The sequence below is a fragment of the Chlamydotis macqueenii genome, chromosome 6, assembly GCF_036417535.1.
Source record: "Chlamydotis macqueenii isolate bChlMac1 chromosome 6, bChlMac1.mat, whole genome shotgun sequence".
NCBI classification, from domain to species: domain Eukaryota; kingdom Metazoa; phylum Chordata; class Aves; order Otidiformes; family Otididae; genus Chlamydotis; species Chlamydotis macqueenii.
This window is the reverse complement of record NC_141561.1, coordinates 26,976,962-27,002,627: the sequence shown is the minus strand read 5'-3', so window position 1 is coordinate 27,002,627 and position 25,666 is coordinate 26,976,962. Positions and strand designations below refer to the sequence as shown.

The window sequence follows — 25,666 nt, the reverse complement described above, 5'->3', positions numbered from 1 at the left end:
GAACTGTGGAATCACCAGTTGCATCAAATCTTGTGATCCTATGATGTGTTCCATGACTGATCCATTTGACTCTATACCTGGTACAGAAGGGGAGCTGCTGATGTTGGTTTTAGGGTAATACCCAGGACAGCCACTGCTAGAAATAAAAGCAGAAAGCCACTCCAGTAACAAAAGTGGAGCAAAACTCTTGGATCTCGGCACCCTTGGGAAAGTGTAGTAATGTGGGTCTGGCAGTTAACTGGAAAGCTGAAACCAGTTAGAATTTAGTTAAAGCTTCCCGCCCCGCCCCCCCCCCCCCCCCCCCGCTTCTGTTACACAGAAATAGAACGAGTGAGGGATTTGAGAGAGTTGCAGTATCCCCTGTCCACCGCTTGGGGCGCTCTGTTGCTCTCAAATTGATGCCAGGTCTCAGTTTCCGCTCCGCACCAATGGATTGTGCTGTGCCAAGTCCGGGTGTGTATGGGAAAGAAAAAGGGGCCCGGTGCAGAAAGATGGCTCAGTTTGGATGGAGCATGGAGCATAGCCTACACAGGAGTTGGTGCATGTGCTTAACAGGCCCAAAAATAAGTTTGAGGTATAGGCTGAAGTGTTCCAAGTGGTAAGGGGAAGAGATTCACAGGTTCAAAAACTGTTAATTGAGTTGGGAGGGGTACACAACAGTTTTGCTTAGTGGCCAATGCTAGCAATATCTAAAAAAGGCTTGATACTGGAGAATAAAAAAGGAATCTTCAGTGAGAAATAGTATCCCAGAACTTGAATGTAGCAGCTGTGTCAATACTTGCTTTATATCTAAGCTTGATAATGGACTAGTATGCTTCACAAAGCCTAGATTGAGCACAGAGTATACAGAAAAACCCTCTTCCAAAGGATAGGTTTTCATTGTCCTCTGTATTTACACACATCACCTGAGTTTGAGAATAGGGTACAAGAGGGCAGTAGTGAGGACACAGTTATCTTCTTGTAGGCAGTACAAAATCTTGCCATGTTAAAGCCAAAACCTCCTTAACTCTGAGAGTACACTCTTTCTTTCTTCCTTATTCTCAACTTTTATATAAAAGGAAGGCTATAAGGAGGGATCTCGTGTCTGTTTGCTGTTTCTGTTTGCACTTTTGTGTATGTTGTGCAGAATGGCTTAGATTTTATGCCTATTTTTGGAGGGCTCTTGATCTAGGAGCTGATCTGAGGGCCCAAGTTGATGCCCTTGAAACCACTGGTTAGGTCAGACAGGTAAGTAACTTGCACATCTCCCTGTCCAGGACTCAGCCCAGCTGAAAGATCTATGGAAGAAGATCTGCCACCATAACAGTGGTATGGAGTTCCAAGACCATCGCTACTGGCTGCGGACACATCCCAACTGCATTGTGGGAAAAGAGCTGGTCAACTGGCTAATCAGAAATGGGCACATAACCACAAGGTAACCCTGGTGCTTTACTACAGCAGGGTCTCTGTGTCTCCTGTCTCTGTGACAGGAGGTTGTGAGTTTTAGCTGATATAGGGTGCCGTAGACTGCAGAGATAGACACCTTTGCAGGGGGATGAGAAAGAAAGCAAATTCAGATCTCTACTGTCTACCAAAGTAGGTAGGGTTCTGACTTCGTGTGGCCCAAAGCAAGAGGGCACAGGGGGCTGTCTGGTTTGGGAGCTGGTGTGGGAGGCAGCTTATGGGACAAGTATCACTCAGACAGTTGGAGAACAGTGAGTGTGTTACAAAGACTGTCCCAAAATGTTCACTAATACTCCAAAGGGCAAGTCTGCCTCTGGGATCAGAGATCACTAATAGCGTTTGATAGCTACATTTTTGGTGGAGCTGGCAGGCTCTTAACCTTGTAAGTGAGTGTAAATAATCTACTGTATTTAATTTCATGAGAGGGGGGTAAAAAAAACTGCATTGGCTCTTAAGTTTAGAGCAGCATTCCTCACACAGCAGAGATGCTCAGTATGTATAACTCAAGCTAACAATATTGAAAGACCACCAACAGTATGTCTTAATTGTCTGTTGGGCCCCTCAGCTGAGAGTACTGGCAGTCTCTTCATCTAGCTCCATACTTGAACCAGTACACTCTGCTGCCTCTCCACAGTATTTAAAAACAGTGTCTGGTTAAACATGGCAATGGGATACTGCTGAGTGAAGTAGCATGTATCACATCACACTTTTCTTTTGTATCATGCTTGTACCATGAACAATGTATGTTTGGAACTAGGCTTAGAAAACCATCTCTATTCTTGATTTGCAGGGTCCAAGCCATTGCAATAGGACAAGCGTTGGTTGATGGACGCTGGCTAGAATGTGTCAGTCATCATGATCAGCTCTTCAGAGATGAATATGCTCTCTACAGACCATTACAGGTAAAAGGAGCAGGAAAGCTGTGGTTCTTGCTGGGTTTGGTTGCTGACTAGAATCTCTTCTAATCCTATTCTCAGCAGCTGTTGTATGTTTTCTAAATCAGGTCTCCTGTACAGAGAATTGGGGTGCAGGCCTTTTTCCTTAGTTGTTTAAAGCCTGAGGAAGCTGTATTTGCCCAGAAAGCTTTGGGGCTGTCCTCTCTGGAAGATGATTTGTTACATGAAGTGCTGCATAGAGTGGAGGAAAAGGGTCTCTAATCTAGGCCAGTGCCTCTCATGGTGGACATCTTAGAATCACAGAATCATAGAATGGTTAGGGTTGGAAGGGACCTTCAAAGGTCATCTAGTCCAACCCCCCTGCAAAGAGCAGGGACATCCCTGACTAGATCAGGTTGCTCAGAGCCTCATCCAGCCTGGCCTTGAACATTTCTAGGGATGGGGCCTCCACCACCTTTCTGGGCAACCTGTTCCAGTGTTCTATAACTCGCATCGTAAAAAATTTTTTCCTAATTTCTAATCTAAATCTACCCCCCTCTATTTTAAAACCATTACCCCTCGTCCTATTGCAACAGGCTCTACTAAACAGCCTTTCCCCATCTTTCTTGTAGGCCCCCTTGAGGTACTGGAAGACCACTCTCAGGTCTCCCCGGAGCCTCCTCTTCTCCAGGCTGAACAGCCCCAACTCTCTCAGCCTGTCCTCATAAGAGAGGTGCTCCAGCCCTTTTATCATCTTTGTGGCCCTCCTCTGGACCTTCTCCAACTGGTCCATGTCCTTCTTGTGTTGGGGGCTCCAGAACTGGACACAGTACTCCAGGTGGGGTCTCTCCAGGGCAGAGTAGAGGGGGAGAATCACCTCCCTCGACCTGCTGGCCACGCTCCTCTTGATGCAGCCCAGGATGCGGTTGGCCTTCTGGGCCGCAAGGGCGCATTGCCTGCTCATGTTGAGCTTCTCATCCACCAGCACTCCCAAGTCCTTCTCCTCAGGGCTGCTCTCAATCCATTCCCCGCCCAGCCTGTATTTGTGCCTGGGATTGCCATGACCCAGGTGCAGGACCTTGCACTTGTCCTGGTTGAACTTCATGAGGCTGGCACGGGCCTACCTCTCCAGCCTGTCAGGGTCCCTCTGGATGGCATCCTTCCCTTCCAGCATGTCGACGGCACCACACAACTTGGTGTCATCGGCGAACTTGCTGAGGGTGCACTCTATCCCACTGTCCATGTCGCCGACAAAGATGTTGAACAGGGCCGGGCCCTGCACGGACCCCTGAGGGACGCCACTCGTGACTGGTCTCCACATGGACATTGAGCCGTTGACCACCACTCTCTGAGTGCGGCCATCCAGCCAACTCCTTATCCACCGAGTGGTCCGTCCATCAAACCCATGTCTCTCTAGTTTAGAGAGAAGGATGTCGTGCGGGACAGTGTCAAAAGCTTTGCACAAGTCCAGGTAGATGATGTCAGTTGCTCGTCCCTTGTCCACCGATGCCGTCACCCTGTCATAGAAGGCCACCAAATTGGTCAGGCACGATCTGCCCTTGGTGAAGCCATGTTGGCTGTCACCAACCACCTCCTTGCTCTCCATGTGCCTTAGCATGGTTTGCAGGAGAATCTGCTCCATGACCTTGCCAGGCACAGAGGTGAGGCTGACCGGCCTGTAGTTACCTGGGTCATCTTCCATGGAGGCCTTGCAATGGCACAGTCTCTGCTTGTGGCAGCTGTGCCGTCATGTGCAGAATCTACAATCTGTGTGCAATTACTAGTGACTGAGACACAATGGGGGTCTTCTGTTTTAAAACTCCTTCTTTAAAACTTCCATGGGATGGATATTTTAGATATCCAGTATTGGATCTTCTTATACATTGTATTGGTAACCTTCTTCTGATCCCTGGTGATGGCAGTAGTACCTTGGCCACATGATGCAAGATTGGGAGGGGGACTTTGTCATGCTCCCAAACAGGACTGGCTAGCTGAGAGGGTGGCAGGGAACCAGGGACCAGAGATGCTATTGTACTGTATTTCATAGCAATCAAACTTGCTGAGGCATAAGAGCAGTCACTGGCCTGATTGATTGGATTGGTTTTTTTTTTTGACCTGAACAAGACATCTCTGTAGCCTCTCTGTTACCTGAAAGCATTCAGCTGAGAGTCTTCCATGTTCTGCAGCTTCTCACAATATCGAATGGTTCAGCTGTCCCACGGACCTCAGTCAGAAGGCCTGCAGCCATTAGCATCTTGTCTTCCTTGCACATTTCAGCTCTTGGCTGCAGTCACATGGTCTTCCATTGAGATTGCTCTGGGCTTCATCTGGTATCTCAGCTAGTTAACTGCACTGTCTCAGTTTGCTAGTAAAAGTTTGCCCTTGAGTAGCAAGTGCTTGTGGATCTCTGCTTGCAACTATTTGTAAGAGGCTTATGTTATTCAAGGTGTAAAATCAATTCTTGTTCTCACCAGCCAAAAGCGCTGTTTGATCTCACTTCTCCTGGATAAGAGTCAGGAGAAACAATGTTGTTGACTCAGTTGCTTGCTGCACTCACTGTAGCAAAAGGAATGATAGTGAGAGCTTCCTCTTGAGGTGACTGGAGGCATCAGGATGGCTGATGGAAATTGCTTAGATGCTCTCCAGGTTCCCTGTAACTTTACCTAGGCTTTTGTTTTGACACAGTAGCCCCAGCTAAAGCCTGACTTGTGAGTGAAACTCTCAGAGCTGCTTTGGTCAGTCACATAACTGCTCATAACATAAACTTAGAATTAGCCTCCACTGAAAGATGCATGTGCTGGTTTCTGGACAAAGGATATGGTCATCACCCTCATTGTCTGGCAGTAGGAAGCATTCAAAACTGCTTAGCTGGAAGTGGTGACAGAAAATGTGCAGTAGAATAAACTTGTCCTTTAGTGCCACTTAGTCACAGCTTATGTGGAGGTGGGGAGGAGGCAGGGACTAAGCACGTGGGAAGTGTAAAGAAATACTTGTTTCCTGTCCCAAAGAGTTCCTATTTCATGCGAAGGGGGTTGGCTCTATGACTAACCTGGCTCAGCCGACTGAGAGTATCCTCTAGTTTTTAAAATGTCTGATCTGCATTTGTAGCAGGCTGCTTTCTAAGGCTCCTTAATATCTTAGCAGAGCTGCACTTTAACACCTTTTTTTTCTTCTTTGTCTTCTAGAGCACAGAGTTCTCGGAAACCCCATCTCCAGACAGTGACTCTGTGAACTCTGTAGAGGGGCACTCTGAACCGTCCTGGTTCAAAGACATCAAGTTTGATGACAGTGACACAGAGCAGATGGCTGATGAAGGAGAAGATCATTTAGCCAGTGAGTTTCACCTGAGTCTTGTTCTCACTCTTCCTTTTCCCCTGTTATCCACAGTCCTTTGAGATATAGAGGTTTAACCATGTCTTGCTTTATGTGTGTGTGTCTGCGTTTGTGTGTTTGTTCATGGGGCTGTAAGGATCTAAGCAAACTGCAACCTAGCTGTTCCTCCTGTTTCTTACAATGGATACAATATTTTGTATTTAGTGGAACTGGTAAAGCTTCATACTTGTAATGGAGAAGCAGCATATAAATTGCTATTTTCTATTTCTCAGGCAGACTTCTGCTTGATTTTGGGCCCTATAGCAATGCACTAAAGAATGCCCAATATGTCAGCATGCACACATGAAGATAAGATTAGAACTATGAAAATACTATATTCCTGTAGTATTGCACACTGGTCTTTATGTATTAAAGACAATTTTTCTCCTCTCTGGTACCCTCATGATACCCATTTGAACCCTTCTCCTCCCTGTATCTTCCTCCTTACCCAACACTAAAAGACTCCGCCAGCCCTAGCAAGCGCACTTCAGTCAGCAGCTTCCAGTCCACAATGGACAGTGATTCAGCCGCCTCCATCAGCCTGAACGTGGAGCTGGACAACGTGAACTTCCATATCAAGAAGCACTCCAAGTATCCACATGTGCCCCCTCACCCTGCCGACCAAAAAGGTATGAGGTAGTCACCAGCTGGAGTTGCACATGATGGAGAGCTGGGCCCTAATAATACTGTCCTGTTTGGACACTACTTTTGTAGCTGTCTTACAGAGGGGGAACTATGTTATTTAGCTGGCACTTGGTTGCAGTTTTAATGTGCTCAGCTCTGAGGAGGCTCAGTAGACCTATTGAAACACTTTCTCTGCAGAGTGTGTAACTTCCCCTGTGACTTTCTCTTTTCAGTTGAAGCAAAGTCTTCTGCCCATACATAACAGGGCAGATCCATGGATGCAGTTTCTGGCTAACTGGGATGGAGAAATAGCCTCTGCATAAACCAGTTTGATATGTGTCTCTACAGTTTGAGATTAAACTGGAAAAGTAAGCAAGAAAAAAAACCCCAAACAAACAAAATTAACTTGGAAGAACTCTGTGCTGACTTCTAATTGTGCCTTAATAAGCTTAGATTTGACAGAAGAATCTTACTGATGAGCAAGAAGGCCTAACTTAATCCATATATGTAACATCTGTTTATAAGTGGAGAACATCCACTTAAGTGCAGTAGGAAGAAATCAAATACTTAATGTTGAAGACTTCTTTTGACAGTTTCTTTTTTCTTCTCCTAAAAAAGTACTAAATTGAAAGACTAACTATAAGTAAAATCCTTATGCAAAAAATAATGTATCTGCCTGTTGTCAACTGCATTCTCTAAATTGGACAGGGGCTGACTGAAACTAGGGCTTGCCACTGGCTTGGGTCTAGTATATTCTAGTTGCTTTACATCCTGGGTAGCAATTGATGGCTTTGCTCTGCTTCCTTGCCTAAGGTTACATCAGCTTTGTAGACTTCTATCTTTGGCTGCTTCTAAGGAGTTCCTTGTTCTTAATTATTGTTTCAACCCACCCCGTTGCTATTTCCAACTTTAAAAGATGTTTCAGAGTTAAATAATTTGGACTGCTAATGAATTAATCCTTCTAACAGATCTCTTCTGTTGTTATGGATCAGAATGCAAGACTTACCTTATGCTTGCATACAGATTGCGTTTTCTGAAACTGTGAAATGGTCACTTGAAGAGAGTGAGCTAGAGGAGAACTGGTCACAACTGACATTCAAAGTATATTAGACAAAGAAGAGAGAGGCAAACTAGAGGGGGCATTTATCAGTGCCTAAAGAAATCATCTTTTATTATTTGCTAAAAATATGTCTAGAAGAAGGGAAATCTTAACTGCTTATTTTTTTCCCCCAAAGAGAGGATCAGAACAGGTTCGAAATTTGAGTTGATGTCAGATGACTCAACAGTGGGGATGAGTTGTCAGCACTACTGACACCAGCTTGTTCTTTCAACTTGTTTCAAGCTCATGCCCTAATCAAATGAAAAGCTAAAGTATCTACAGGGAAATAAAGGGGTGGAGAGGGAGAACGTAACAATGAATTCCTTTTAAGAGGGAGAGACGCTGGATTGAATGAGCTTCAAACAGGCTCAGGTGTTCTGCAGTATCCTGTGAATTTACAGCTGTAGCAGGTTTATCTTTATCTGTGTCTGTTGGCAGTAAAGCAGGCAGTAGTCAGTTTGGTTCTGGCTGGTGTTAAAGGACTTGAAGAGTGATAGTCCTGGTTTTAGACATATCTCATTCTTTATCTCCTTATACAAAAAGCAGTACATGATGAAGGGGAAACGTAAGAAAGCCTACCTCTCTTGGAAACTGTTGACCAAATCAAGGCTTCTCATAGCCAGAACTGAAGCTTTTGTGAGAAATATTTTGATGTTAGAGAGCTCAGAGAAGATCAGCAGAAAAGGCAAGTGATAAGGCGGCTGAAAGGAGAGAGACATCTGCCTTTGAACTCTATATGTTGGCAGCACTCTACTATCTTTGGTGCATCTCTGCTGACTGGTGTTTGTTATCTGTTCCTGAAATATGTGGTCTCTTAACCAGGTTATTCTGTAGGAATGTGATTCATAGTAGAAAACTGGGAACAATTCCTTTTAAGAGAATGGATTTCCCTTGAGGGGAAAGTATCGGTAATATCCCCAGAACTGGGATAGGGTGAAGATGTGAGTCATTAAAATGCACTGTGGAGAGGTAGGTATTATCCTGCAGTTTTTTTGAAAAATCTGTATCCTCTGCAAATACAGAGGAATTACTGTACATATCTTTTCGGATTCCTGGCATGAGAGTGTCTAGAGGAAAGACTTAACCAGGGAGCAACAAGTTAAAATGAATTACAGCATCTTCAATAACAAGAAACACTTTTTGGCAATAGGGAGACTGAAATTTTGTAGGTACTTAGTTATTTGTTTTTCAAGGCCTTCAAAAACTAGGTGGTACAAAACCCTACAGTGCATACTACAGCGCCTAGAGTAGTGAAGTGGATGACTTCTAAAACTTTATTCTGGAAATGTTGAAGTCAGAGTGCAAAGACTTTCATTTTGTATTCCTGATTTAGCCTGGCTATATTCAACAGAAGATACCATCCAGGATGTTACAGAGTATCACAATGATTAGTCAGCCAAGACTAGATAGTTAAGCTTCTATGTAAAATGAGACATGGTTATTTTCAGAACAGAGTATTGCAGTTAATCAAGGACATGGTGTGTTTTCTGCTGTCAGGTCAGTAACTTCCTTATGACCATTATGGATATGTGCATTTGGTTTGTTTTCGTTGGAATTGTCTTTTGTCCTTAGACTGGATGACAGTGACTTAATTTTTCTTTGAAATAATGAAGTAAAACTGAAGATCATGCCCACTTTGTGAGGAAATTGAGTTACTAGCTTCAAGACTCTGTAAATTACAGTCATTGGGGGAGGACTGACGGGGCGAAACATCCGTTCTAGAAGCGCAGGTCAACTTTTATCTAAGTGGTTAGTGGATTTCTTCAAATGATTAAGGGATATGCAATTTCCACCAGTCACAGAGGTCAGCTGCTTTGAAGCAACAGCCTGTGATGTACTAGCTGTGTTTCAGAACAAAGTGGTTTGTGTATAGTCTGAGTCTAATGGCAGGACTTCTTGTCATGTTATAGGCTGACTAATGTCTGGTGTATTTCCATGGAATTCTAGTGACTTCAAGTTAGCTGGCTTGTAATATCTTACAAATGAGTATAGTATACTTATAGTATCATCTGCCTAAAGACAATGGTGTGTATCAAAGTGGAAAACAAAGTAAGATTGCTTTCTGCATTTAAATTGGGGGAAGAGATTAAGTGACTTATTTTAAATGTGGGTTTTAATTGCTGTTTATAAAGAGATACAGTCATCAATATGGGAAACTTTATTTTCTAAATGTTCTTGCAGCCAGATATCCTTGACCCTGGTAGCAGGTATTTTGGGTAGTTAGTTATTGATGCCTGCGTCTAGTTAGGAGGGGGAAAGAGAAGAGGATCTGGGTAGCCATGACACAGTTCCTTATCACCACTGCTTGCTGAGGCTTAGCGTGCCATTGCCAGGGGCCCTTTTGGTGCATCTTCTTTTGAAAGGTGCACCTCAATTTTCAGTGAATATCTGTGGACACATGTATGCATCCTTGTTTGTGTATCTAGAGGGAAAAGCTGTGATTGCTGGCCAGGCTGTTTTCATGTTTAACCAGAGCAACCTGTAAGGTGTACAAAATCTGTGCCTGCTGGTTTCCATTGGAGACCTGTGAATTTCTCTGTGCATTGTTGCATTTGCTTCCAGTGATGCCCTTGAATATCAGACCTAGGAATTTTTATGTTCTGGGGCGGGGTTTTTTGTCTCTTTTTTGTTATTTTGTTTTGATGAAGCTGTTCAGTGAAGCTGTTCAGGAGAGCTTCTAAAATAGTCTCTTGATAGCTAACTGCTTGCAGACAAGGCTACAAAATATGCTACAGGAACCTCCTCTTCCCCGCAACATTATGTGGAGCATGATGCGTGTAGGGATGATGTGAGCTCAGAAATGTACATCAGCCACTCTACCATCTCAAGCTCACACCTGTGAGTGCGTTATCTGTCCAGTCTAGGAAGAGGTATGGTATCTTACCTTGTCAGAAACTTCCCCTGGGGCACAATTGGAAGTGAAGTTATAGGAGTTGAAGCTGTATTGAAGAGAAGGATTCCTGGTTTGGAGGTGCCACCTGTGTCTTGTCCGGAGAGTAACTAAGGTTAAGTTTCAGCTGGGGTTAACTTCTGCCTTGGCCATGCCAGTCAGGGTTATGTGTCAGTCCTAATTTGAGGGTGTTCACAGTAGGAGCTGCTGCCCTGGGCCTATTACAAGGTGGAGAGGGATGGAGGTGCTGGTATACATGTTCATGTGTAGGGTTGATACAGCATGATACAAAGCATGACATGGCTTTAGGTAGTCTGTGGGTGAATGAATGCTGAGAGTAAGCCAGCTCTTATCAAGCAGTAGGTTGCTTGTAATGCTAGACCTTTCATCTAAGCAAGAGATTAAAGGAATCTGTAAATAACCATCAAGCTGCAAGGGAGGCTTGCAACTTCTCTTTGGTGCATTGATCATCTATTGAGTATCTGTTTGCAAACAGAGCAACTGCAGACTAGCTCGGATTTTTAAACTGATGGTATGTAAGAGTGTCTCTTGGGTGCTGCTGTTCAGAGACTTGTCATTGCTTGTGTCCTGTCAACTTTCTGTTGCTCTCTGTTGCTGTCTGAAAGCTGCCTGGCTTTGCATTCTGTTTGCGGCAGTAGGTCTGGACCGTTCTCAGGAAAAGTAAGAAAGGGTTAGCTTCAAACTTTGGATCTTCACGCTGTATAAGTGACTGGGCTATTGCTCTTGTTTTTCCACTGTACAATCCCTTTTTGTAGAAGAAAGGAACTAACTGAAGGCACAAAAAGCTAATGACCTCTGGAGAAAAGAAGCTGTTTGTAGCCAGCCGGCCAGCCTGCATGAGAGATCAAGATCTAGCAAGCTAAACAAGTGTAGCAGATGAAGCTTCATCTCATTTCCCATATATAAAGTGATATATAATTCCTGCTTGCCTTTGTTGCTGGGAGTCCACCTCAGTCAGCATGGATTCCTCACAACACTTTAAACTGTTTTAGGCTTTAGACTTCTAGCTCTTGAATGGTAGGCTGTCTTTTGTTTCCTTCACTGTATAAGGTAAATCTTACGGCTGGTTTCTTCTCAGTCTGGGTTTCTTCATTGGAGAGTGAGAGCAAAATGGCTTCTGAAGGTGCGCTTTTAGAGCAGAGTGAGGAGGCCATTCCCTGTTTGGACATCCCCACAATGTCTACTTGCAGCTTACCACATTTGTTATTAGGTCTAGACAAGTATGATATGGGTCAATTGGAAAAGCAAGCTCTTAACTCCTAGTTCAGTCTTTGCTTGTGTCTACCTTGTTTGTTTTGTTTCTTCACAGTAATAAGCACAATTTTCTTGTCATCTTAGAACTTTTTGATAGAACAAGAATGAGAGGATATTCTTGTCTTGACCACTCATCAAGCTGTTGCTAAATTGGTGACTAAACACTTCGATGAGTAATGCTGCTGCTTCTGGTGTGGGCGTGTACATTATAATTATATGGGTGCACCAGTGTAACCTGTAATTTTTTTTTTTTTGTCTCCGCCTATCTCCCTCTTCTCTCTTCTTTCAGAGTACTTGAATCCTGAAAACGGAGGGCAGCAGATGTTCTCTATAAGTGATGCTTTTATTAAAGGTAAGGATAAACTTCAAATGTTGCTGTTATGTGGTTTTAATATAGTGATGAAAACTCCTCAATGCTCCTCTAATAGACATTGACCCTTTAGAAATAATTACTTGACAGTAAATCTGAACTTATTTGTGGCAAAACTATAAACTATACTCTGACTCTTTTGAATGCACTTTGAAGCTTAAGTTTCTTTCACTTTTCAGATTTCTTTATTCAAAAGCACTGCTTTTACTTTTTTTTTTTCTTTTAAAGTAAGTGTAAGTGGCAAGTCTGTTCACAACTTCTCCACCCACAAACTTATGTAACAAACACAAATTTTAACTTTCTGTGCAAGTAAATGAAGATGTGATATGATTAATTGCACTGCTTCTGCAGAGTAGCTTAAAACTTCATCTCTTGAACCTTTCTGGGTTTCCTGTCATCACCACTATCAACAATACTACTTCTGAAATGAAAGGCCATTAGATTAATTTGAAAACTCATGTGCCTTCTAATATCATGGCCGGGTGCACTTGTGGGCTTTTTTTTTCTCCCAGTTATGCTATTGATTTTGGTGCGCTCGTAAGAGGAGGAAATAAAGGGGAAACCCCAATGTCTATGCAACCAGAAAAATATAGTCTTTGATTAAACTGATGCTTAGTTTTTAACTGAGCTTTTGCAGGAGAAAGGAAAGGAGAAAAAACAGTATAACTTCTGTTAGTCTTCTACACAGCTAGTTTTGGGTATGGAACATCTGGAAGAAGTTAACTGTTGTTTTCAAAGGGTCATTTTTCAATAGTCCTGCTCAGATTACTGTTGTATAAGGATTTTTGTAGTTGTATCATGCACTTTGAGGAGTTTTAAGCTTGAACTCTGAAGCCTTAACATACTTGCTGATGAAAATTTATACACTACCAGCATAAATGACTTACAATATAGTCAGCCATTATGAGAATGGAGAAGTTTATAACGTCCCCTCTATAATATCATAATACCTGTGTAGGAAATAACATAGTAACTCTTTCAAAGCACAGAAGACTGTGCTGAAATAACCTCTAATCTTGGTACTGCAAAACAGAACAGTTCTAAGGAGTTACTACGCAATACAGTGATTGAAAGTGGCAGGCCCCCTCTGAGTGAAGACTCTCTTATACTGTTGAAACATGCTTTCTCTTTCCAAAATTAGAAATGGCTATATTTCATGCTGACATTTGGGATTTTAAAATTGTATTCAGTGGGTACAGCTTTCACTGGCATCCTGTTTATTGTAGCAGAGATACCTGTGTATATGATGGTGGGGTGGATGGAGGTGAGATGTGCTGAGATCTTTTGAAAAGCTTGTGCCACTTTATTTACAGAAGATCCTTGAGAATTCTGTAGTATTAAATAATGTGACACAGGCTAGATGAACCAGCCTGCTGGCAGCTCCCTCTGCACCTGAGTAGCAAAGAGGTGGTGTGTGGAATCAGGGCTGCAAGTCACATAAAGGCTTGTGCTACAGCCTGAATGAAATAATTACATCTTTTAATGCCACTTACAAGTGGATATCTTCAAAGCAGCATGTTTTTATGGATTAAATTAATGCCGTTGACCAATGTTCTAGGTCTAAAAGGCATTATGATTAACTATTATGAATATACACAGTATTTGGAATTTGCTGCTTGCTTATCGGCAAAACTGGGGTATAAGATATCTTTTCCTTGTCGTCACAAACTTGGTAACAATTCAATTCCAGAAGAGAAAACAATCTGTACTGGCAGCACAAGAATTTTAGTAGCTCGCTTTTCCTTTGTACACTCACCACCATTACACTCCATGCTGTTTGCTGCATCATGTTACCAGTATTTCAAGAGGCTTATGTCTTAGTAAATTCTTTTAGTTTCAAAGTAGGCTTTCAGAAAGACACAGGCATTCAGCTGTGAGCTTATATTTACAAGGTTTGTTCGTCTGTTGCAGAGTCATTATTCAACAGAAGAGTGGAGGAGAAGTCCAAAGAACTCTTTTTCACACCACTAGGCTGGCACCATAGCAGTCTGGATCTGCTGAGAGAAGAGAATGGGGAGAAACAAGCCATGGAAAGGCTGCTGTAAGAAACATGTAGAAAAAGGAATTTGCATATCTTGAATAACAATTCCTGAAGCCCCTCTACTCCACCAACTTTCAGTGGAACTTCGTCTACAGTGGACAATACAAGGAACTAATTTACATTAAGAAAACAGTGTTTTTACAGTATAGTTTGATTGCTTTTTTTTCTGCCGTGATTTATATATATTGAAGTACAGGACCAGAGTTGACTGTAGAACATTCTAGGCAGCTATTCCTTCAGAGGACTTCCTGCACTGTAAATGTTAAGAAATTTACTTCTGAAATGTGACTTCAACTAATCACTGCTCTGTGTTTTTCTCATGAGAAATGTTTTGCCTTTTTTACAGGTCTGCTAATCACAACCACATGATGGCACTGCTTCAGCAGCTTCTGTACAATGAGTCCCTTTCTCTGTCCTGGAGGGATATCATCGTACCTGTGGTCTGCCAGGTAGTTCAAACTGTACGACCTGATGTCAAGAACAGAGATGATGACATGGATATCCGCCAGTTTGTCCACATCAAAAAAGTAAGTTTCAAACATTGGATGTAGAGAAACAAAAGGATGCAGCTGCTGACAGCACCCGTTGTTTGAAGAGAAGAGTCCCCTTCCCACTGCCTCCAGCATGTTTGGTGGTGTAATTGACTGACATGGCCTTTGGATAGGGTGGGGTTCTAGAAAAAGTTGAACAGAAGGAACCTTGCATCTTGTGAAAGGTGCTTTAATGGCCTGGAGCTGACCTTCTTTCAGTCTGTAGGCTGCAGAAGGTAGCAAAGAGCAACACCTCTGTAATGACTTGTTTCCTTTTTTTTGTTTTCTGCTTGTTTTACACTTGGACTGGAGATGTACTGGATGCTGGATAAGTAGCTTGCAGGACTCTGTAGCAATCTGTTGCCCTATAACTATCCATTATGGAGAATTTAACTTCTCTCATGCCAAGTACAACGACTTTCTTCAAAAGGAAAACTTAATTGTTATGGGATGGTGCATCTGGTTCTGCCAGATGGCTTAGTGTTGAAAGTGTCAAACTGTAAAGCTGGAGTTGTGGCATGCAGAGTTTCTTCTGGGAGGCTAGTGTGAAACTAACATCTTAGGAGCTAGTGTAACTGAGCATCAAAGGCTTGGACTTATTTTTTCATTGGCAAAATTCACCTCAGGAGGCCTTTTTTGTTTGGAAGCAGTGTAAGATATGAGGAGAGCCTTATGACTCTGGAGGTAGCTCAGTGGCATCTCTTTAGGTAGCATCAGCTGTTGCTGCCTCTCTTGAAACTCCAGTTCAAAGAGCAGATGTTCAGAGGTGAAAGCTCTTTATAGCTGTCCACTGTTTTCACATGCTGATAATAGAAATGTCCTCTGACACATTATTCAGAAACCTGTTTCATGTTGTTTATCACTCCTGTGATTGGTTTGTGACTGTAGGCACACCAGTCAAGCGTTTGATGTGTTCAAATGGTAGGTAGAGTTTTGCTTGGTTTTCTCTTTTTATTTATTTATTTATTTATTTTTACATCTTCTCTTTCCTTTCCTTACAACTTGTTTGTTGTTAGCGGAAGTGGCATGTGCAAAGGTATATGCTTCCCATGGCCTATTGAAGTTAGGTTCCTTTATTATCTCTCAGGGTGTACCTAGTTTAAAAAATATGCATTGGTTGTGAGGGACGTAGAGATCCTGGAACTTAGTACTTGTTTTCATGTTGTCCTTAGTTTGTTAGTCTTTAAAGGGAGAGAGTTGTGTGTCCAGCGTGATGGTATCTGATCTTTCATCTGATAATTGAGGATGTAGCTGAAGCTTGTACAGCAGCTACAATAGATATTCTATGTGTTAAGTTTACTGCATTAGAAGATATGGGAGTGTCTAACAGTTCTAAAAAATCTTCTTTGCTTTATTAGATCCCTGGTGGAAAGAAATTTGACTCCATGGTGGTGAATGGATTTGTTTGCACTAAGAATGTTGCACACAAAAAGGTAATGCAGGCTTGATTAATCAAGTGCTTGCTGTAGGGCGTGCTGAGGAAACAAGTGTGCTGTGACATCCTTTTTGTGTTATGAAGCTTCTGTCACCACTCAGGAGGTCTGAGCTTTCTCTGGTTTGAGACTCTAAACAGGAATGACTCTTAAAACATTTCTTTTCCAAGCTGTTTTCTTTTAGTGCAGAGATTCTAAGGGGGCGAGCTTTCCTCATGCATGTACAGAAAAACATCCTTTCCACCTCTATTGCCCCAGAAGGCATCTAATAATTACCCCACGTTTTAGCCAGTAAAAGACATTTGTGGTTCTGACTTATGACAATATAGTAAAGTGAGCTTTTAAAATAAGGCAGGAGGACAAGATAGAAGTGATCTGGATGGAGGCTCCGAAGTCTATCAAGACTTTGACGTTCTTGGGATGACTGTTGAAACCTCCAGTGTTGCACTTTTACTGGACAGTAGCTGTGAAATTCCAACAATGGAGTGTAACATCTTCATAAGAAGGAAGAATGTGTAGTGGAGTCTGGAGGTGGAGTATAGCTGAGACACTTTGAGAGTGGGGAGGAAAAAATAATCATGGGAAGTCTGTCATTTTTTTTTTTGTTAACTTTTTTCCCTTCCAGGTATTTGTGTTTTTGCTTTAACTATTTTTGTGTCTTTCTTAGATGAACTCTTGCTTAAAAAATCCCAAAATTCTTCTGTTGAAGTGCTCAATTGAGTACCTCTATCGAGAGGAAACGAAATTTACCTGCATAGACCCTATAGTACTTCAGGTGAGAGCATGCTTTTGATCTTGGTTAAAATTGCCTGAGGTCTAGTGATTCAAACAAAATGATGATGAGGGTACATCTGATTTTTTTCAGTGTAAGGTGGAGTTGAGTGAGTGGGAGAGAAAGGAAAGAGAAAAACTTCTTATAGCAGCTAGCTCAGAACACTGCTGCAGTAAATACAGTACAAACTTGTAGTGTTATGTTGAGGGTTTTTGTCATCAAGTTACATGCACTGAGAGTGATCTTATTATTGTCACAATTAAATGCAGCATTTTAGAAAACACATTTTGTTTTTAATGATACACCATATAAGAAACATGCCGTTCAGAAGGACAGAGCTAGATATGGTTTGGGTACATGAAGAAGTATGAAAAAAGTTAGTGTAGGTGAGAGTTAGGTTGCGGCCATGTTATTTCTTGTCAGACTTGAAAAGATGGGACAACGACCAATCTAATGAAGTGACGAACTTCAAAACGTCACTTTGGAGCAGGTGCCCTGCCCCTGTGAGTGTGGAGGTGCCTTAAGTATGAACACACTGGAATGATGGATAGACCATTTCTGTTTGACAATTGGTCTTCAGGTGTTTGCCAGGATACTTGTAACAAGGATATTTGTGCTACTGAGCGTGGGCCATAGTGTTTCTTTCTGTATTTGACTTATGTCATTAGCATGCATTTAAGACCACTTCTGCTTGGTGATTGATAGACAGGATTACAGGTATGAAAGATTTAGTAGTACAACTTGTCTCTGCTTAGTGAGTTGGTTTTCTAGTAAAAGCTTAAACTGAGACCTGTCCTTTGTCTGAACGGAGTAGAAGTATCCACTATACTTTCTAAATATTGATCTCTGATTATTTCTCTGATTATTTAAGTGTCTACTTCGGAACATGATCATGACTATTTGTGTATCTGCATTAAAGTCCTGTAGGACAGAAAATACTGCAGAAATACTAGTTCAATTTGAAAGGTTAGCTTCTAGTAAAGGCTTTATTTTTGGTATACTAACATGAAAGTTTGTGTTCTGAGGAACTGGCAAGCTGCTTTTGTGGTATCTTTCTCTGCACAAAACTTTTAAAACCTGACTGATGTGAGCTGCAAATAACAGAACTGTGAATACCTGGCTTGGGAAGCTGTATCCTCCCTCTAGCAGTGTAGGTCTTTAGCTCTGGTAGAGATGCAACCCTGCTTTGTCTTTCTGTGCATGGTAATAAAAATGTAGGGGGAGAGAGTGAGATGAAGCCAGAAAGTGACTTAGAAGAGCAGTTGTGCAGTACTCAGCATTTGGGATCCCACTGCAGAAGCGCTGTCCCCAAGTATGGATTTAGGGACTGAGGCTGTGTGTACAGACTTCTAGAGACGTGGCATACTGGCATACTTTTCGTGAATGGAAGTGTCTCTGAGTGCTGGCACTCAACATTAGCATGTATCTGAAGGTGGAGAACATAATATTGCAAACAACTTTGGTTTAGGATACTCTAATTCTAGCATCTTTCAAATATAAAGCCTTTTTCCATGTAAGGAGCGTATATATCTGGATTCTGCTGCAACTCTATTACTTCAGAGTGTAATCAAATTATATCCTTATGTGCAATTAGTGCATATAATAAATTACTGATAAACTGAGTGTTGTGCTGTGGGGGTGGGGAAGTGTGCACAGTGGGCAACTGATGGTGCTTTCTGGATAGCTGGTTTCCTTGTTTTATAGGAAAGATCAGTGTATAAATGAGAGAGAAAGTAATAGTAAGCATTTAAGTGGTTTTTTTCAGATGAGTTTGCAGTAGTTAACTGCCATGCTTTGTTCCTGTCTGCAGGAAAGGGAGTTCTTGAAGAACTATGTACAGCGGATAGTTGATGTCAGGCCTAATTTGGTCCTTGTTGAGAAGACTGTGTCCCGAATTGCGCAGGACATGCTCTTAGAGCATGGTATCACTCTGGTCATCAATGTTAAGCCGGTGAGCATTTCTTGTCACTCAGATTGAGCCTTGTGGTGGATTTCTGTAATTTCTCCTTGTATCAAGCTCCCTGGAGAAAGCAAAGAGGTTTTTTTTTTTTTTTGTTTTTAAGAATAAGCTAAAGATGCTACTATCCTCTTTGCACTGTAGATTCTTACTGTTCTTTCCATTTTTACAGCAAGTATTAGACCGGGTAAGTCGAATGACCCAGGGAGACTTAGTGATGTCAATGGATCAACTGTTGACCAAACCACGTTTGGGAACTTGTCATAAGTTCTATATGCAAGCTTTTCAGTTGCCCAATGGTGAGTAAAGCATGATGTGTCTTAGCTTGTGTGCATGAAAGGATAAATGCTTTGCTTCTCTTAACTAAATCTGAACAGTTGATTGCCTTATGTGATCAAGTATTATCCTTCCTCCTCATTTTTCTTCTGTTACATCTTGGAATTACAGTGAACTGGCTGTGGACACAAAAGCATGATCTGACTAAGATGAGACACACTAGATTTTAATTAGTCTGGCTGCTTCTCTCAACTGTGGGGTTTTTTTGTTGTTTTTTTTTTCCCTCTTCCCGCCACCATGGAGTTTGTCTAGTCCAACTTCCTGTTCAAAACGGGAAGGATTAATTTCAATGCAGGATCAGATTTCTCAGGGCTTTGTCAGCCGACTGTTGAAAATACTGCAGAACTGAAGTTTCACAGCCTGTTTGGGCAGTTGCTTAACCATGCTCAGCATGAAAAATTTTTCTACATAGAAACAGAGAATCGTAAAACAACCTGGATTGGAGGGGACCTCAAAATATCATCTGTTCCAACCTTAACATATCCAATCAAAATTTGCTGCAATTTATGCACACTGCCCTTTGTCCAGTCATTCTGCAGCTTTGAGAAATCAGGTTCCTTTTTCTCTGTAGCCCTTTTTAAGCAGTGGAAGTCTCCAAAGGAAGAAGGAAGAAATGCTGCTTGACAGGTTACCAATGGTGCTGGTAAATAAATGCTGTTGACGCAAATCTCTGTGGAGATGCAGTCTTTGCATCTCTTCCCCATGCCCTCTTCCAGCCTTTAAATTGCACTCAAAATCTTGTAGACTTTTGACTTGTAAGGATGAGCAAATGTGCTTGGGAGGATAGTGGTTCTTTTGCTTCACTGCTGCGGAGTCTACAGTGATCTTAGAATATGCTGTTTAGGCCAACATGTTCCATGTGGTCTTCACTTGGACTTTATGATGATTCTTCTACAAAAAGGAGAAGTTTTATAGGAAATACTTGTTTTGTTGGCAAAAAGAAATTATTTCAGTACAATGATGTGATTTTCTGTAGTTGGATTGTGATACCACTGTTACTTGCTCTTAGTCTCTGTTACAGTCTCTTCAGTGTGTGAGATACCTAAGAGCAGATTAACTGTAGTTGTCGTCCTAACTCCTGTGTCTTTTGATTTCTAGAGCAGACGAAAACTCTGATGTTCTTTGAAGGATGTCCCCAGCACCTGGGTTGCACTATCAAGTTGTGTGGTGCTGCAGAGTATGAGTTGGCCCGTGTGAAGGAGATCCTGATCTTCATGGTCTGTGTGGCTTATCATTCCCAGCTGGAAATATCTTTCCTTATGGATGAGTTTGCCATGCCCCCTACTCTCACCAAAAACAGCTCCTTTCACTCTCTCATTGAGGAGCCAGGAGATGAAAACGAACAACAGAACCTCTTCAATGGCGACGATTTCGGCACGGCAGTCAGAGACATTGAGCTATCCTCTGAAAAGCTGCCTGTTATCTCTGAGTCAGTGTCCTCTGAGGTCAACCTCCTTGAACAAAGAGGTTTATTTGAGAGAGGTGACCAAGGGAACAGTCAACTGGAAACAGCATCCTCAAAACAGCAAGAGCACCACAAAGTGGAGTCACCATTTCCAGTGTTCAATTCTGTACCTCCTGCAATACCTGAAACATCCCTACTGCCCCTCCATGGCATGGACCAGAACTTGGTCACTCTGGATAGCCAGACACTAGAGCCTCTTCAACAGGGAGATGATCTGCAGGAGCCTAAGAGTCAAATGAGAGTCTTCAGAGACCCTCTCCAGGATGATACTGGTCTATATGTCACAGAAGAGGTAACTTCTTCTGAGGATCGTCTCAAGACTTATTCTGCAGCATTCAAGCAGGAGTTGAAAGATGTCATTCTCTGTATTTCTCCTGTAATGATGTTCCGTGAACCATTTCTTTTGACTGAAAAAGGTATGCGGTGCCCTGCCCGGGAATACTTCCCTGAGCAAGTTTATTGGTCTCCTCTCCTCAATAAGGAATACAAGGAGCTAGAGAGCAGAAGGAAGAGACAATTATTGCGAGATCTCTCTGGAATACAAGGAATGAATGGGAGTATCCAAGCCAAGGCTATCCAAATCTTACCTTCTCACGAATTGGTTAGTACTAGAATAGCAGAACATCTAGGTGATAGCCAGAGCTTAGCCAGAATGCTGGCTGACTATCGGGCCAGAGGAGGGAGGATACTACAGAAGAGCACAGATCCCTTTGCCCAAAGTAAAGATGTATCTAGTGTCCCTACTGGAAAAACTGGGTGCAGAATTGAAGAGGATGAGAAGGGAGTGACTCAGAGTGAATCCTCATGGTCTCATAAGGTAAGATTCAAAGCTATGTTACTGAAAAAACCAGACTACATCAGTATCTCCTGCCAGTATGGAAAATGTAGTGTCTCATATTAAATGTTAAACCAGAGTTTGGTGTTTTTTTGGTGGGTGTTTGTTTTTTTTTTTTTTTTTTTTTTGTTATTTTTTTTTTTTTCTCTTTCTACTGAGTTGTCAAAACTGCGTTTTAGATGGCAGTGCTCTGGGCACTTAAACAAGTCAATATAACGAAGGACTATGTGGATATAAGAAAGCAGAACAAGGCACTGACTGCAAAATTTCCCTGAGAAGGGAAGAGGTTATGAGACCCTAATCTCTGAGAAATGCACAAAGTCAGCCAAGAATCGTAGAATGGTTTAGGTTGGAAGAGACCTTAAGATTATCTAGTTCCAATCCCTCTGCCGTGGGCAGGGGCACCTTCCATTTAGACCAGGTTGCTCAAAGCCCCATCCAGCCTGGCCCTGAACACTTCCAGGGATGTGGCATCTACAGTCTCTGTGGGCAACCTGTTCCAGTGCCTCACCACCCTCACAATAAATAGTTTATTCCTTATGTCTAATCTAAATCTACCCTTTTTAAGTTTAAAACGATTACCCCATGTCCTATCATTATATGCCTTTATCAAAAGTCCCTCCCCAGTTTTATTGTAGGCCCCCTTTAGGTACTGAAAGGCTGCTATAAGGTCTCCCCAGAACTTTGTCTTTGCCAAGGTGAACAACCTCAACTCTCTCAGCCTGTCCTCATAGGAGAAGTGCTCCAGCCCTCTGGCCATCTTCATGGCCCTCCTCCGGACTCACTCCAACAGGTCCACGTCCTTCTTATGTTGGGAGCTCCAGAGCTGGATGCAGTACTGCAGTTAGGGTCTCATGAGAACAGAGTAGGGAGGGAGAATCACTTCCCTTGACCTGCTGGCCGTACTTCTTCCGATGTAGCCCGGGATGCGATTGGCTTTCTGGGCTGCAAACGCACCCTGCCAGCTATGTTGAGCTTCTCATTAACCAACACCCCTAAGTCGTTCTCCTCAGAGTTACTCTGGATCCGTTCTCCGCTCAGCCTGTATTTGTGCTTGGGATTGCCCCAACCCATGTGCAGGACCTTGTACTTGGCCTGGTTGAACCTTGTGAGCTTTGCGTTGGCGCACCTCTCCAGCCTGTCAAAGTTGCTATGGATGGCGTCCCTTCCCTCCAGTGTGTCGTTGGCGAACTTGCTGAGGGTGCACTCTATCCCACTGTCCTAGTCACCAACAAAGATGTTAAACAGGGTTGGTCCCAATACCAACCCCTGAGGAACGCCGCTCAACACTGGTCTTCACTTGGATGTTGAGCCGTTGACCACCAGTCTTTGAGTGCAACCATCTGGCCAATTTCTAATCCACCAAGTGGTCTGTCTGTCAAATCCGTGCCTCTCCAGTTTAGAGTCAAGGGTGTTGTGCGGAACAGTGTCAAATGCTTTGCACAAGTCCAGGTAGATGACATAACCTGCTCATCCCTTGTCCACCAATACTGTAACCCCACCAAATTGGTCAGGCACGATTTGCCCTTAATGAAGCCATGTTGGCTGTCACTAGTCACTTCCTTGTTTTCCATGTGCCTTAGCATGTTGTCTGGGAGGATCTGCTCCATGACCTTGCCAGGCACAGAGGTGAGATTGACTGGCCTTGTAGTTCCCTGGGTCTTCCTTTTTTTCCCTTTTTAAAAATGGAGGTTATGTTTCCCCTTTCCCAGTCAGTGGAAACCTCACCAGACTGCCGGGACTTATCAAATGTGATGGATAGTGGCTTAGCAACTTAATCCACCAGTTCCTTTGGCACCCACGAATGCATCTCGTGAGGTCCCACCCTGCACCTTCAGGTTCCTTAGATGGTCTCAAACCTAATCTTCCCCTACAGGGGGCAGTTCTTCATTCTGCCAGTTCCTGCCTTTTCCTTCTGTGACTTGGGCACTTTGGCTGGAGGACTTGCTGGTGAAGACAGAAGCAAAAAAGTTGTTGAGTGTTACATTGCCTGTTTGGCTCAGCTGTACATGAATGATTTCTGAAAATGAGTACCTGAGGGAGGAGCAAACTTAAAGAAGTTGTTTCTGAAACCAAGCTTCCTTGCTGCTTGTATTGATGATTTCTAAAAGTGTAATATTTTCAGCTTCAGAGTGCTTAGTGTCATGGGAACAGCAGTAGGCTGTAATTACATTAAGGTATTTGTAAGAGTTTGGGTGATCTGAAGAAATGTGAGAATCTCATGATGGAGGGAAAGGGGAATCTTCTTTGAAATTTTGAAGCAAGACAATATGTGCTTGGAATTAAAATATTTAAAGTTTTGGGAAACTGCTGTGCAAGCAACTAACTTGTGTCAGAGGAAACAGATCTTGGGACTTTCTAGAACTGTAAGCTGTTCAGGAAAAAAGTCTGCGAACAAGAATAGCAGAACTGATCTCTTGAAATAGTCAAATATTTTGATTCCTTAGCCAGTTGGCCCCCAAGTTCATGAGCAGAAGTTAACTTTTAAAATTAGTTCTTAAATGCAAATCTGTGTAGTTTCACAAGCCATAATCTTACAAACTGTAAGACTAGCCCTTGCTCTGGATCAGACTGGTTGATGCGGTTTTAAATTTATTCAGTGATCAAAGAAAAATATTTGGTAGCTTCATAGTTCTGTAGGGCGTGGGAGGAGAAACAGCTCCGTTCCAGCAGCAGCGTGGTAAATCTCTTCACAAAGGACAGAAAGTTAGAAGTCTTTCTATAGCCTGAATGAGCAATTGGGGTATAATATATTGGCAGAGTTTTGACTGCAAGGTGTCCTAAACTGTACAGTGCTTTGGAGACTCTAGATGCTTGTCTTGTGGCTTTTGTTGTTTTCTTTTCCCTAGCTTCCTCTCTACAGAAACCCATGCGTGTGCATTGGTTTTATTATGCGTATTAGTTATGCTGTTCTAAAAATAGCAGTTAGCAATTCTACATGGTACAAGTCTACCTGAAGCTCAGAGATAATGTGAGGTTAATCTGTACAAAAAGAGCAAGCAGAGATTTGTCTGTAAATGAGACTATTAGAACAGAATTTTGTCATCAGGAGTTGTGTGTGGATGGAGGTGTAATTAACCAGTAAATGCGTTGTTTTCTCTCTACTAGGTGGATTGCCTGAGTCCAGTAAACCATCAGAGGCTCTGTGTTCTCTTCAGTAGCTCTTCTGCTCAGTCCAGCAATGCACCAAGTGCCTGTGTTAGCCCCTGGTATGAAAACTACTCCTTTACAGCTTCTGTTGTTGCTGTCTTTTTTCCTAAGTCAAGATCAGTGCTCCCCTCATAGCAGTATTTCTTTGAGGACTCCCTGGTAGGTTGTGCCCATCCTGTACTAAAAGAATTTTGTATTGACTGGTCAGGTGGATCCAGAGCAGTATTCCATAGCCTTTGTAATCCCCAAGGCAATGAAAGGGACAGCTCAGCCTAAAACTGAACACTTTAGTTGTCCTTTCACTGCAGAGTAATGTATGTGTGGGGAGGGCACTGCATGCAGTCTTATTGGGAAGAGTTAGTGTGTATAACAACAGAAGAATGTCCAAACCCAAAAATAAGCCTTGAGAGAATCTCAGAATACCTCTAGATTGTATTATCTGAGAGTGGCATTGGAATATATTGCGATCTTTCTCATATTATAGTCAGTGGCGTCAAGAGCTTTGACTGTATTTCCAGCTTAGGGGGCTGTAATTTGTTAATTGCATGCAGCTTATGACACACTTCTAGCTCTGCCAAACAGGACAGGTCTTGATATTTCATCATCTAGCTCAGGTGAAAAAATATAGAGATGGCTCTCTTACAGGGGAAGGTCTAGAGTTCCTGTAAAAGCTTAGGAGTAAACCAAAGCAGGTGGTGATAAGCTCACTGAACAGCAATAATAAGAGGACATAAATTACAGATATTGTGACACTTAAACTGATACTTACACATTTTAGATGGCTTGGTCACCTCAGGTTCTAAGAAAACAAAAGTTGCTATTAAATCTTCTAGAAGAATAAGATTTTCTTAAGGCTTTTTTCATCTTCTGGATGTACCCTTTTTATAACTGTTTAAATGTTAGTGTAAGCTGTCTAGACTTCTGTGCCTAGATATTCTTGAACGTGATCTTTGAAAGTTGAACTGTATTTGACTTTTAAATGTCAAGTTTAAGGTTGTTCTAGTAGGACTCTGATCTCATTATTAGCAAACTTGAGAGCAGGGATCTAGGAAGGGCACTCAAGAGGAAAAAAAGCCTTTAAAGATATACAGGGCTGAAAACAAGCCAGCAGTGGGTGCAGAACTGTGCACCTAAAGGCCATTGCACAGCTTACAGTAGCAGCAGCCACCCTCTAAAGATATTCCCCCCCCCACCCTCTT

The 25,666-nt window shown here is 42.5% G+C and overlaps 1 protein-coding gene across 7 annotated transcripts in view; it reads left to right on the top strand.

Annotated features, from left to right (window-relative positions):
* Positions 1-25,666, top strand: part of PIKFYVE (phosphoinositide kinase, FYVE-type zinc finger containing) — a 71,188-nt gene that overhangs the window by 22,135 nt on the left and 23,387 nt on the right. For 6 of the 7 annotated variants that reach the window (XM_086751350.1, XM_086751348.1, XM_086751346.1 and 3 more), the window contains 13 exons: positions 1,257-1,414; positions 2,234-2,345; positions 5,504-5,651; positions 6,152-6,319; positions 11,868-11,930; positions 13,860-13,989; positions 14,336-14,516; positions 15,878-15,952; positions 16,620-16,727; positions 18,535-18,675; positions 18,854-18,980; positions 20,116-21,299; positions 24,426-24,526. In XM_086751350.1, the coding sequence (XP_086607476.1) occupies positions 1,257-1,414; positions 2,234-2,345; positions 5,504-5,651; positions 6,152-6,319; positions 11,868-11,930; positions 13,860-13,989; positions 14,336-14,516; positions 15,878-15,952; positions 16,620-16,727; positions 18,535-18,675; positions 18,854-18,980; positions 20,116-21,299; positions 24,426-24,526 (2,696 nt within the window). Of the gene's footprint in view, positions 1-1,256; positions 1,415-2,233; positions 2,346-5,503; positions 5,652-6,151; positions 6,331-11,867; positions 11,931-13,859; positions 13,990-14,335; positions 14,517-15,877; positions 15,953-16,619; positions 16,728-18,534; positions 18,676-18,853; positions 18,981-20,115; positions 21,300-24,425; positions 24,527-25,666 lie in introns of those variants that run through there. The other variant, XM_086751349.1, reaches the window with a different exon arrangement.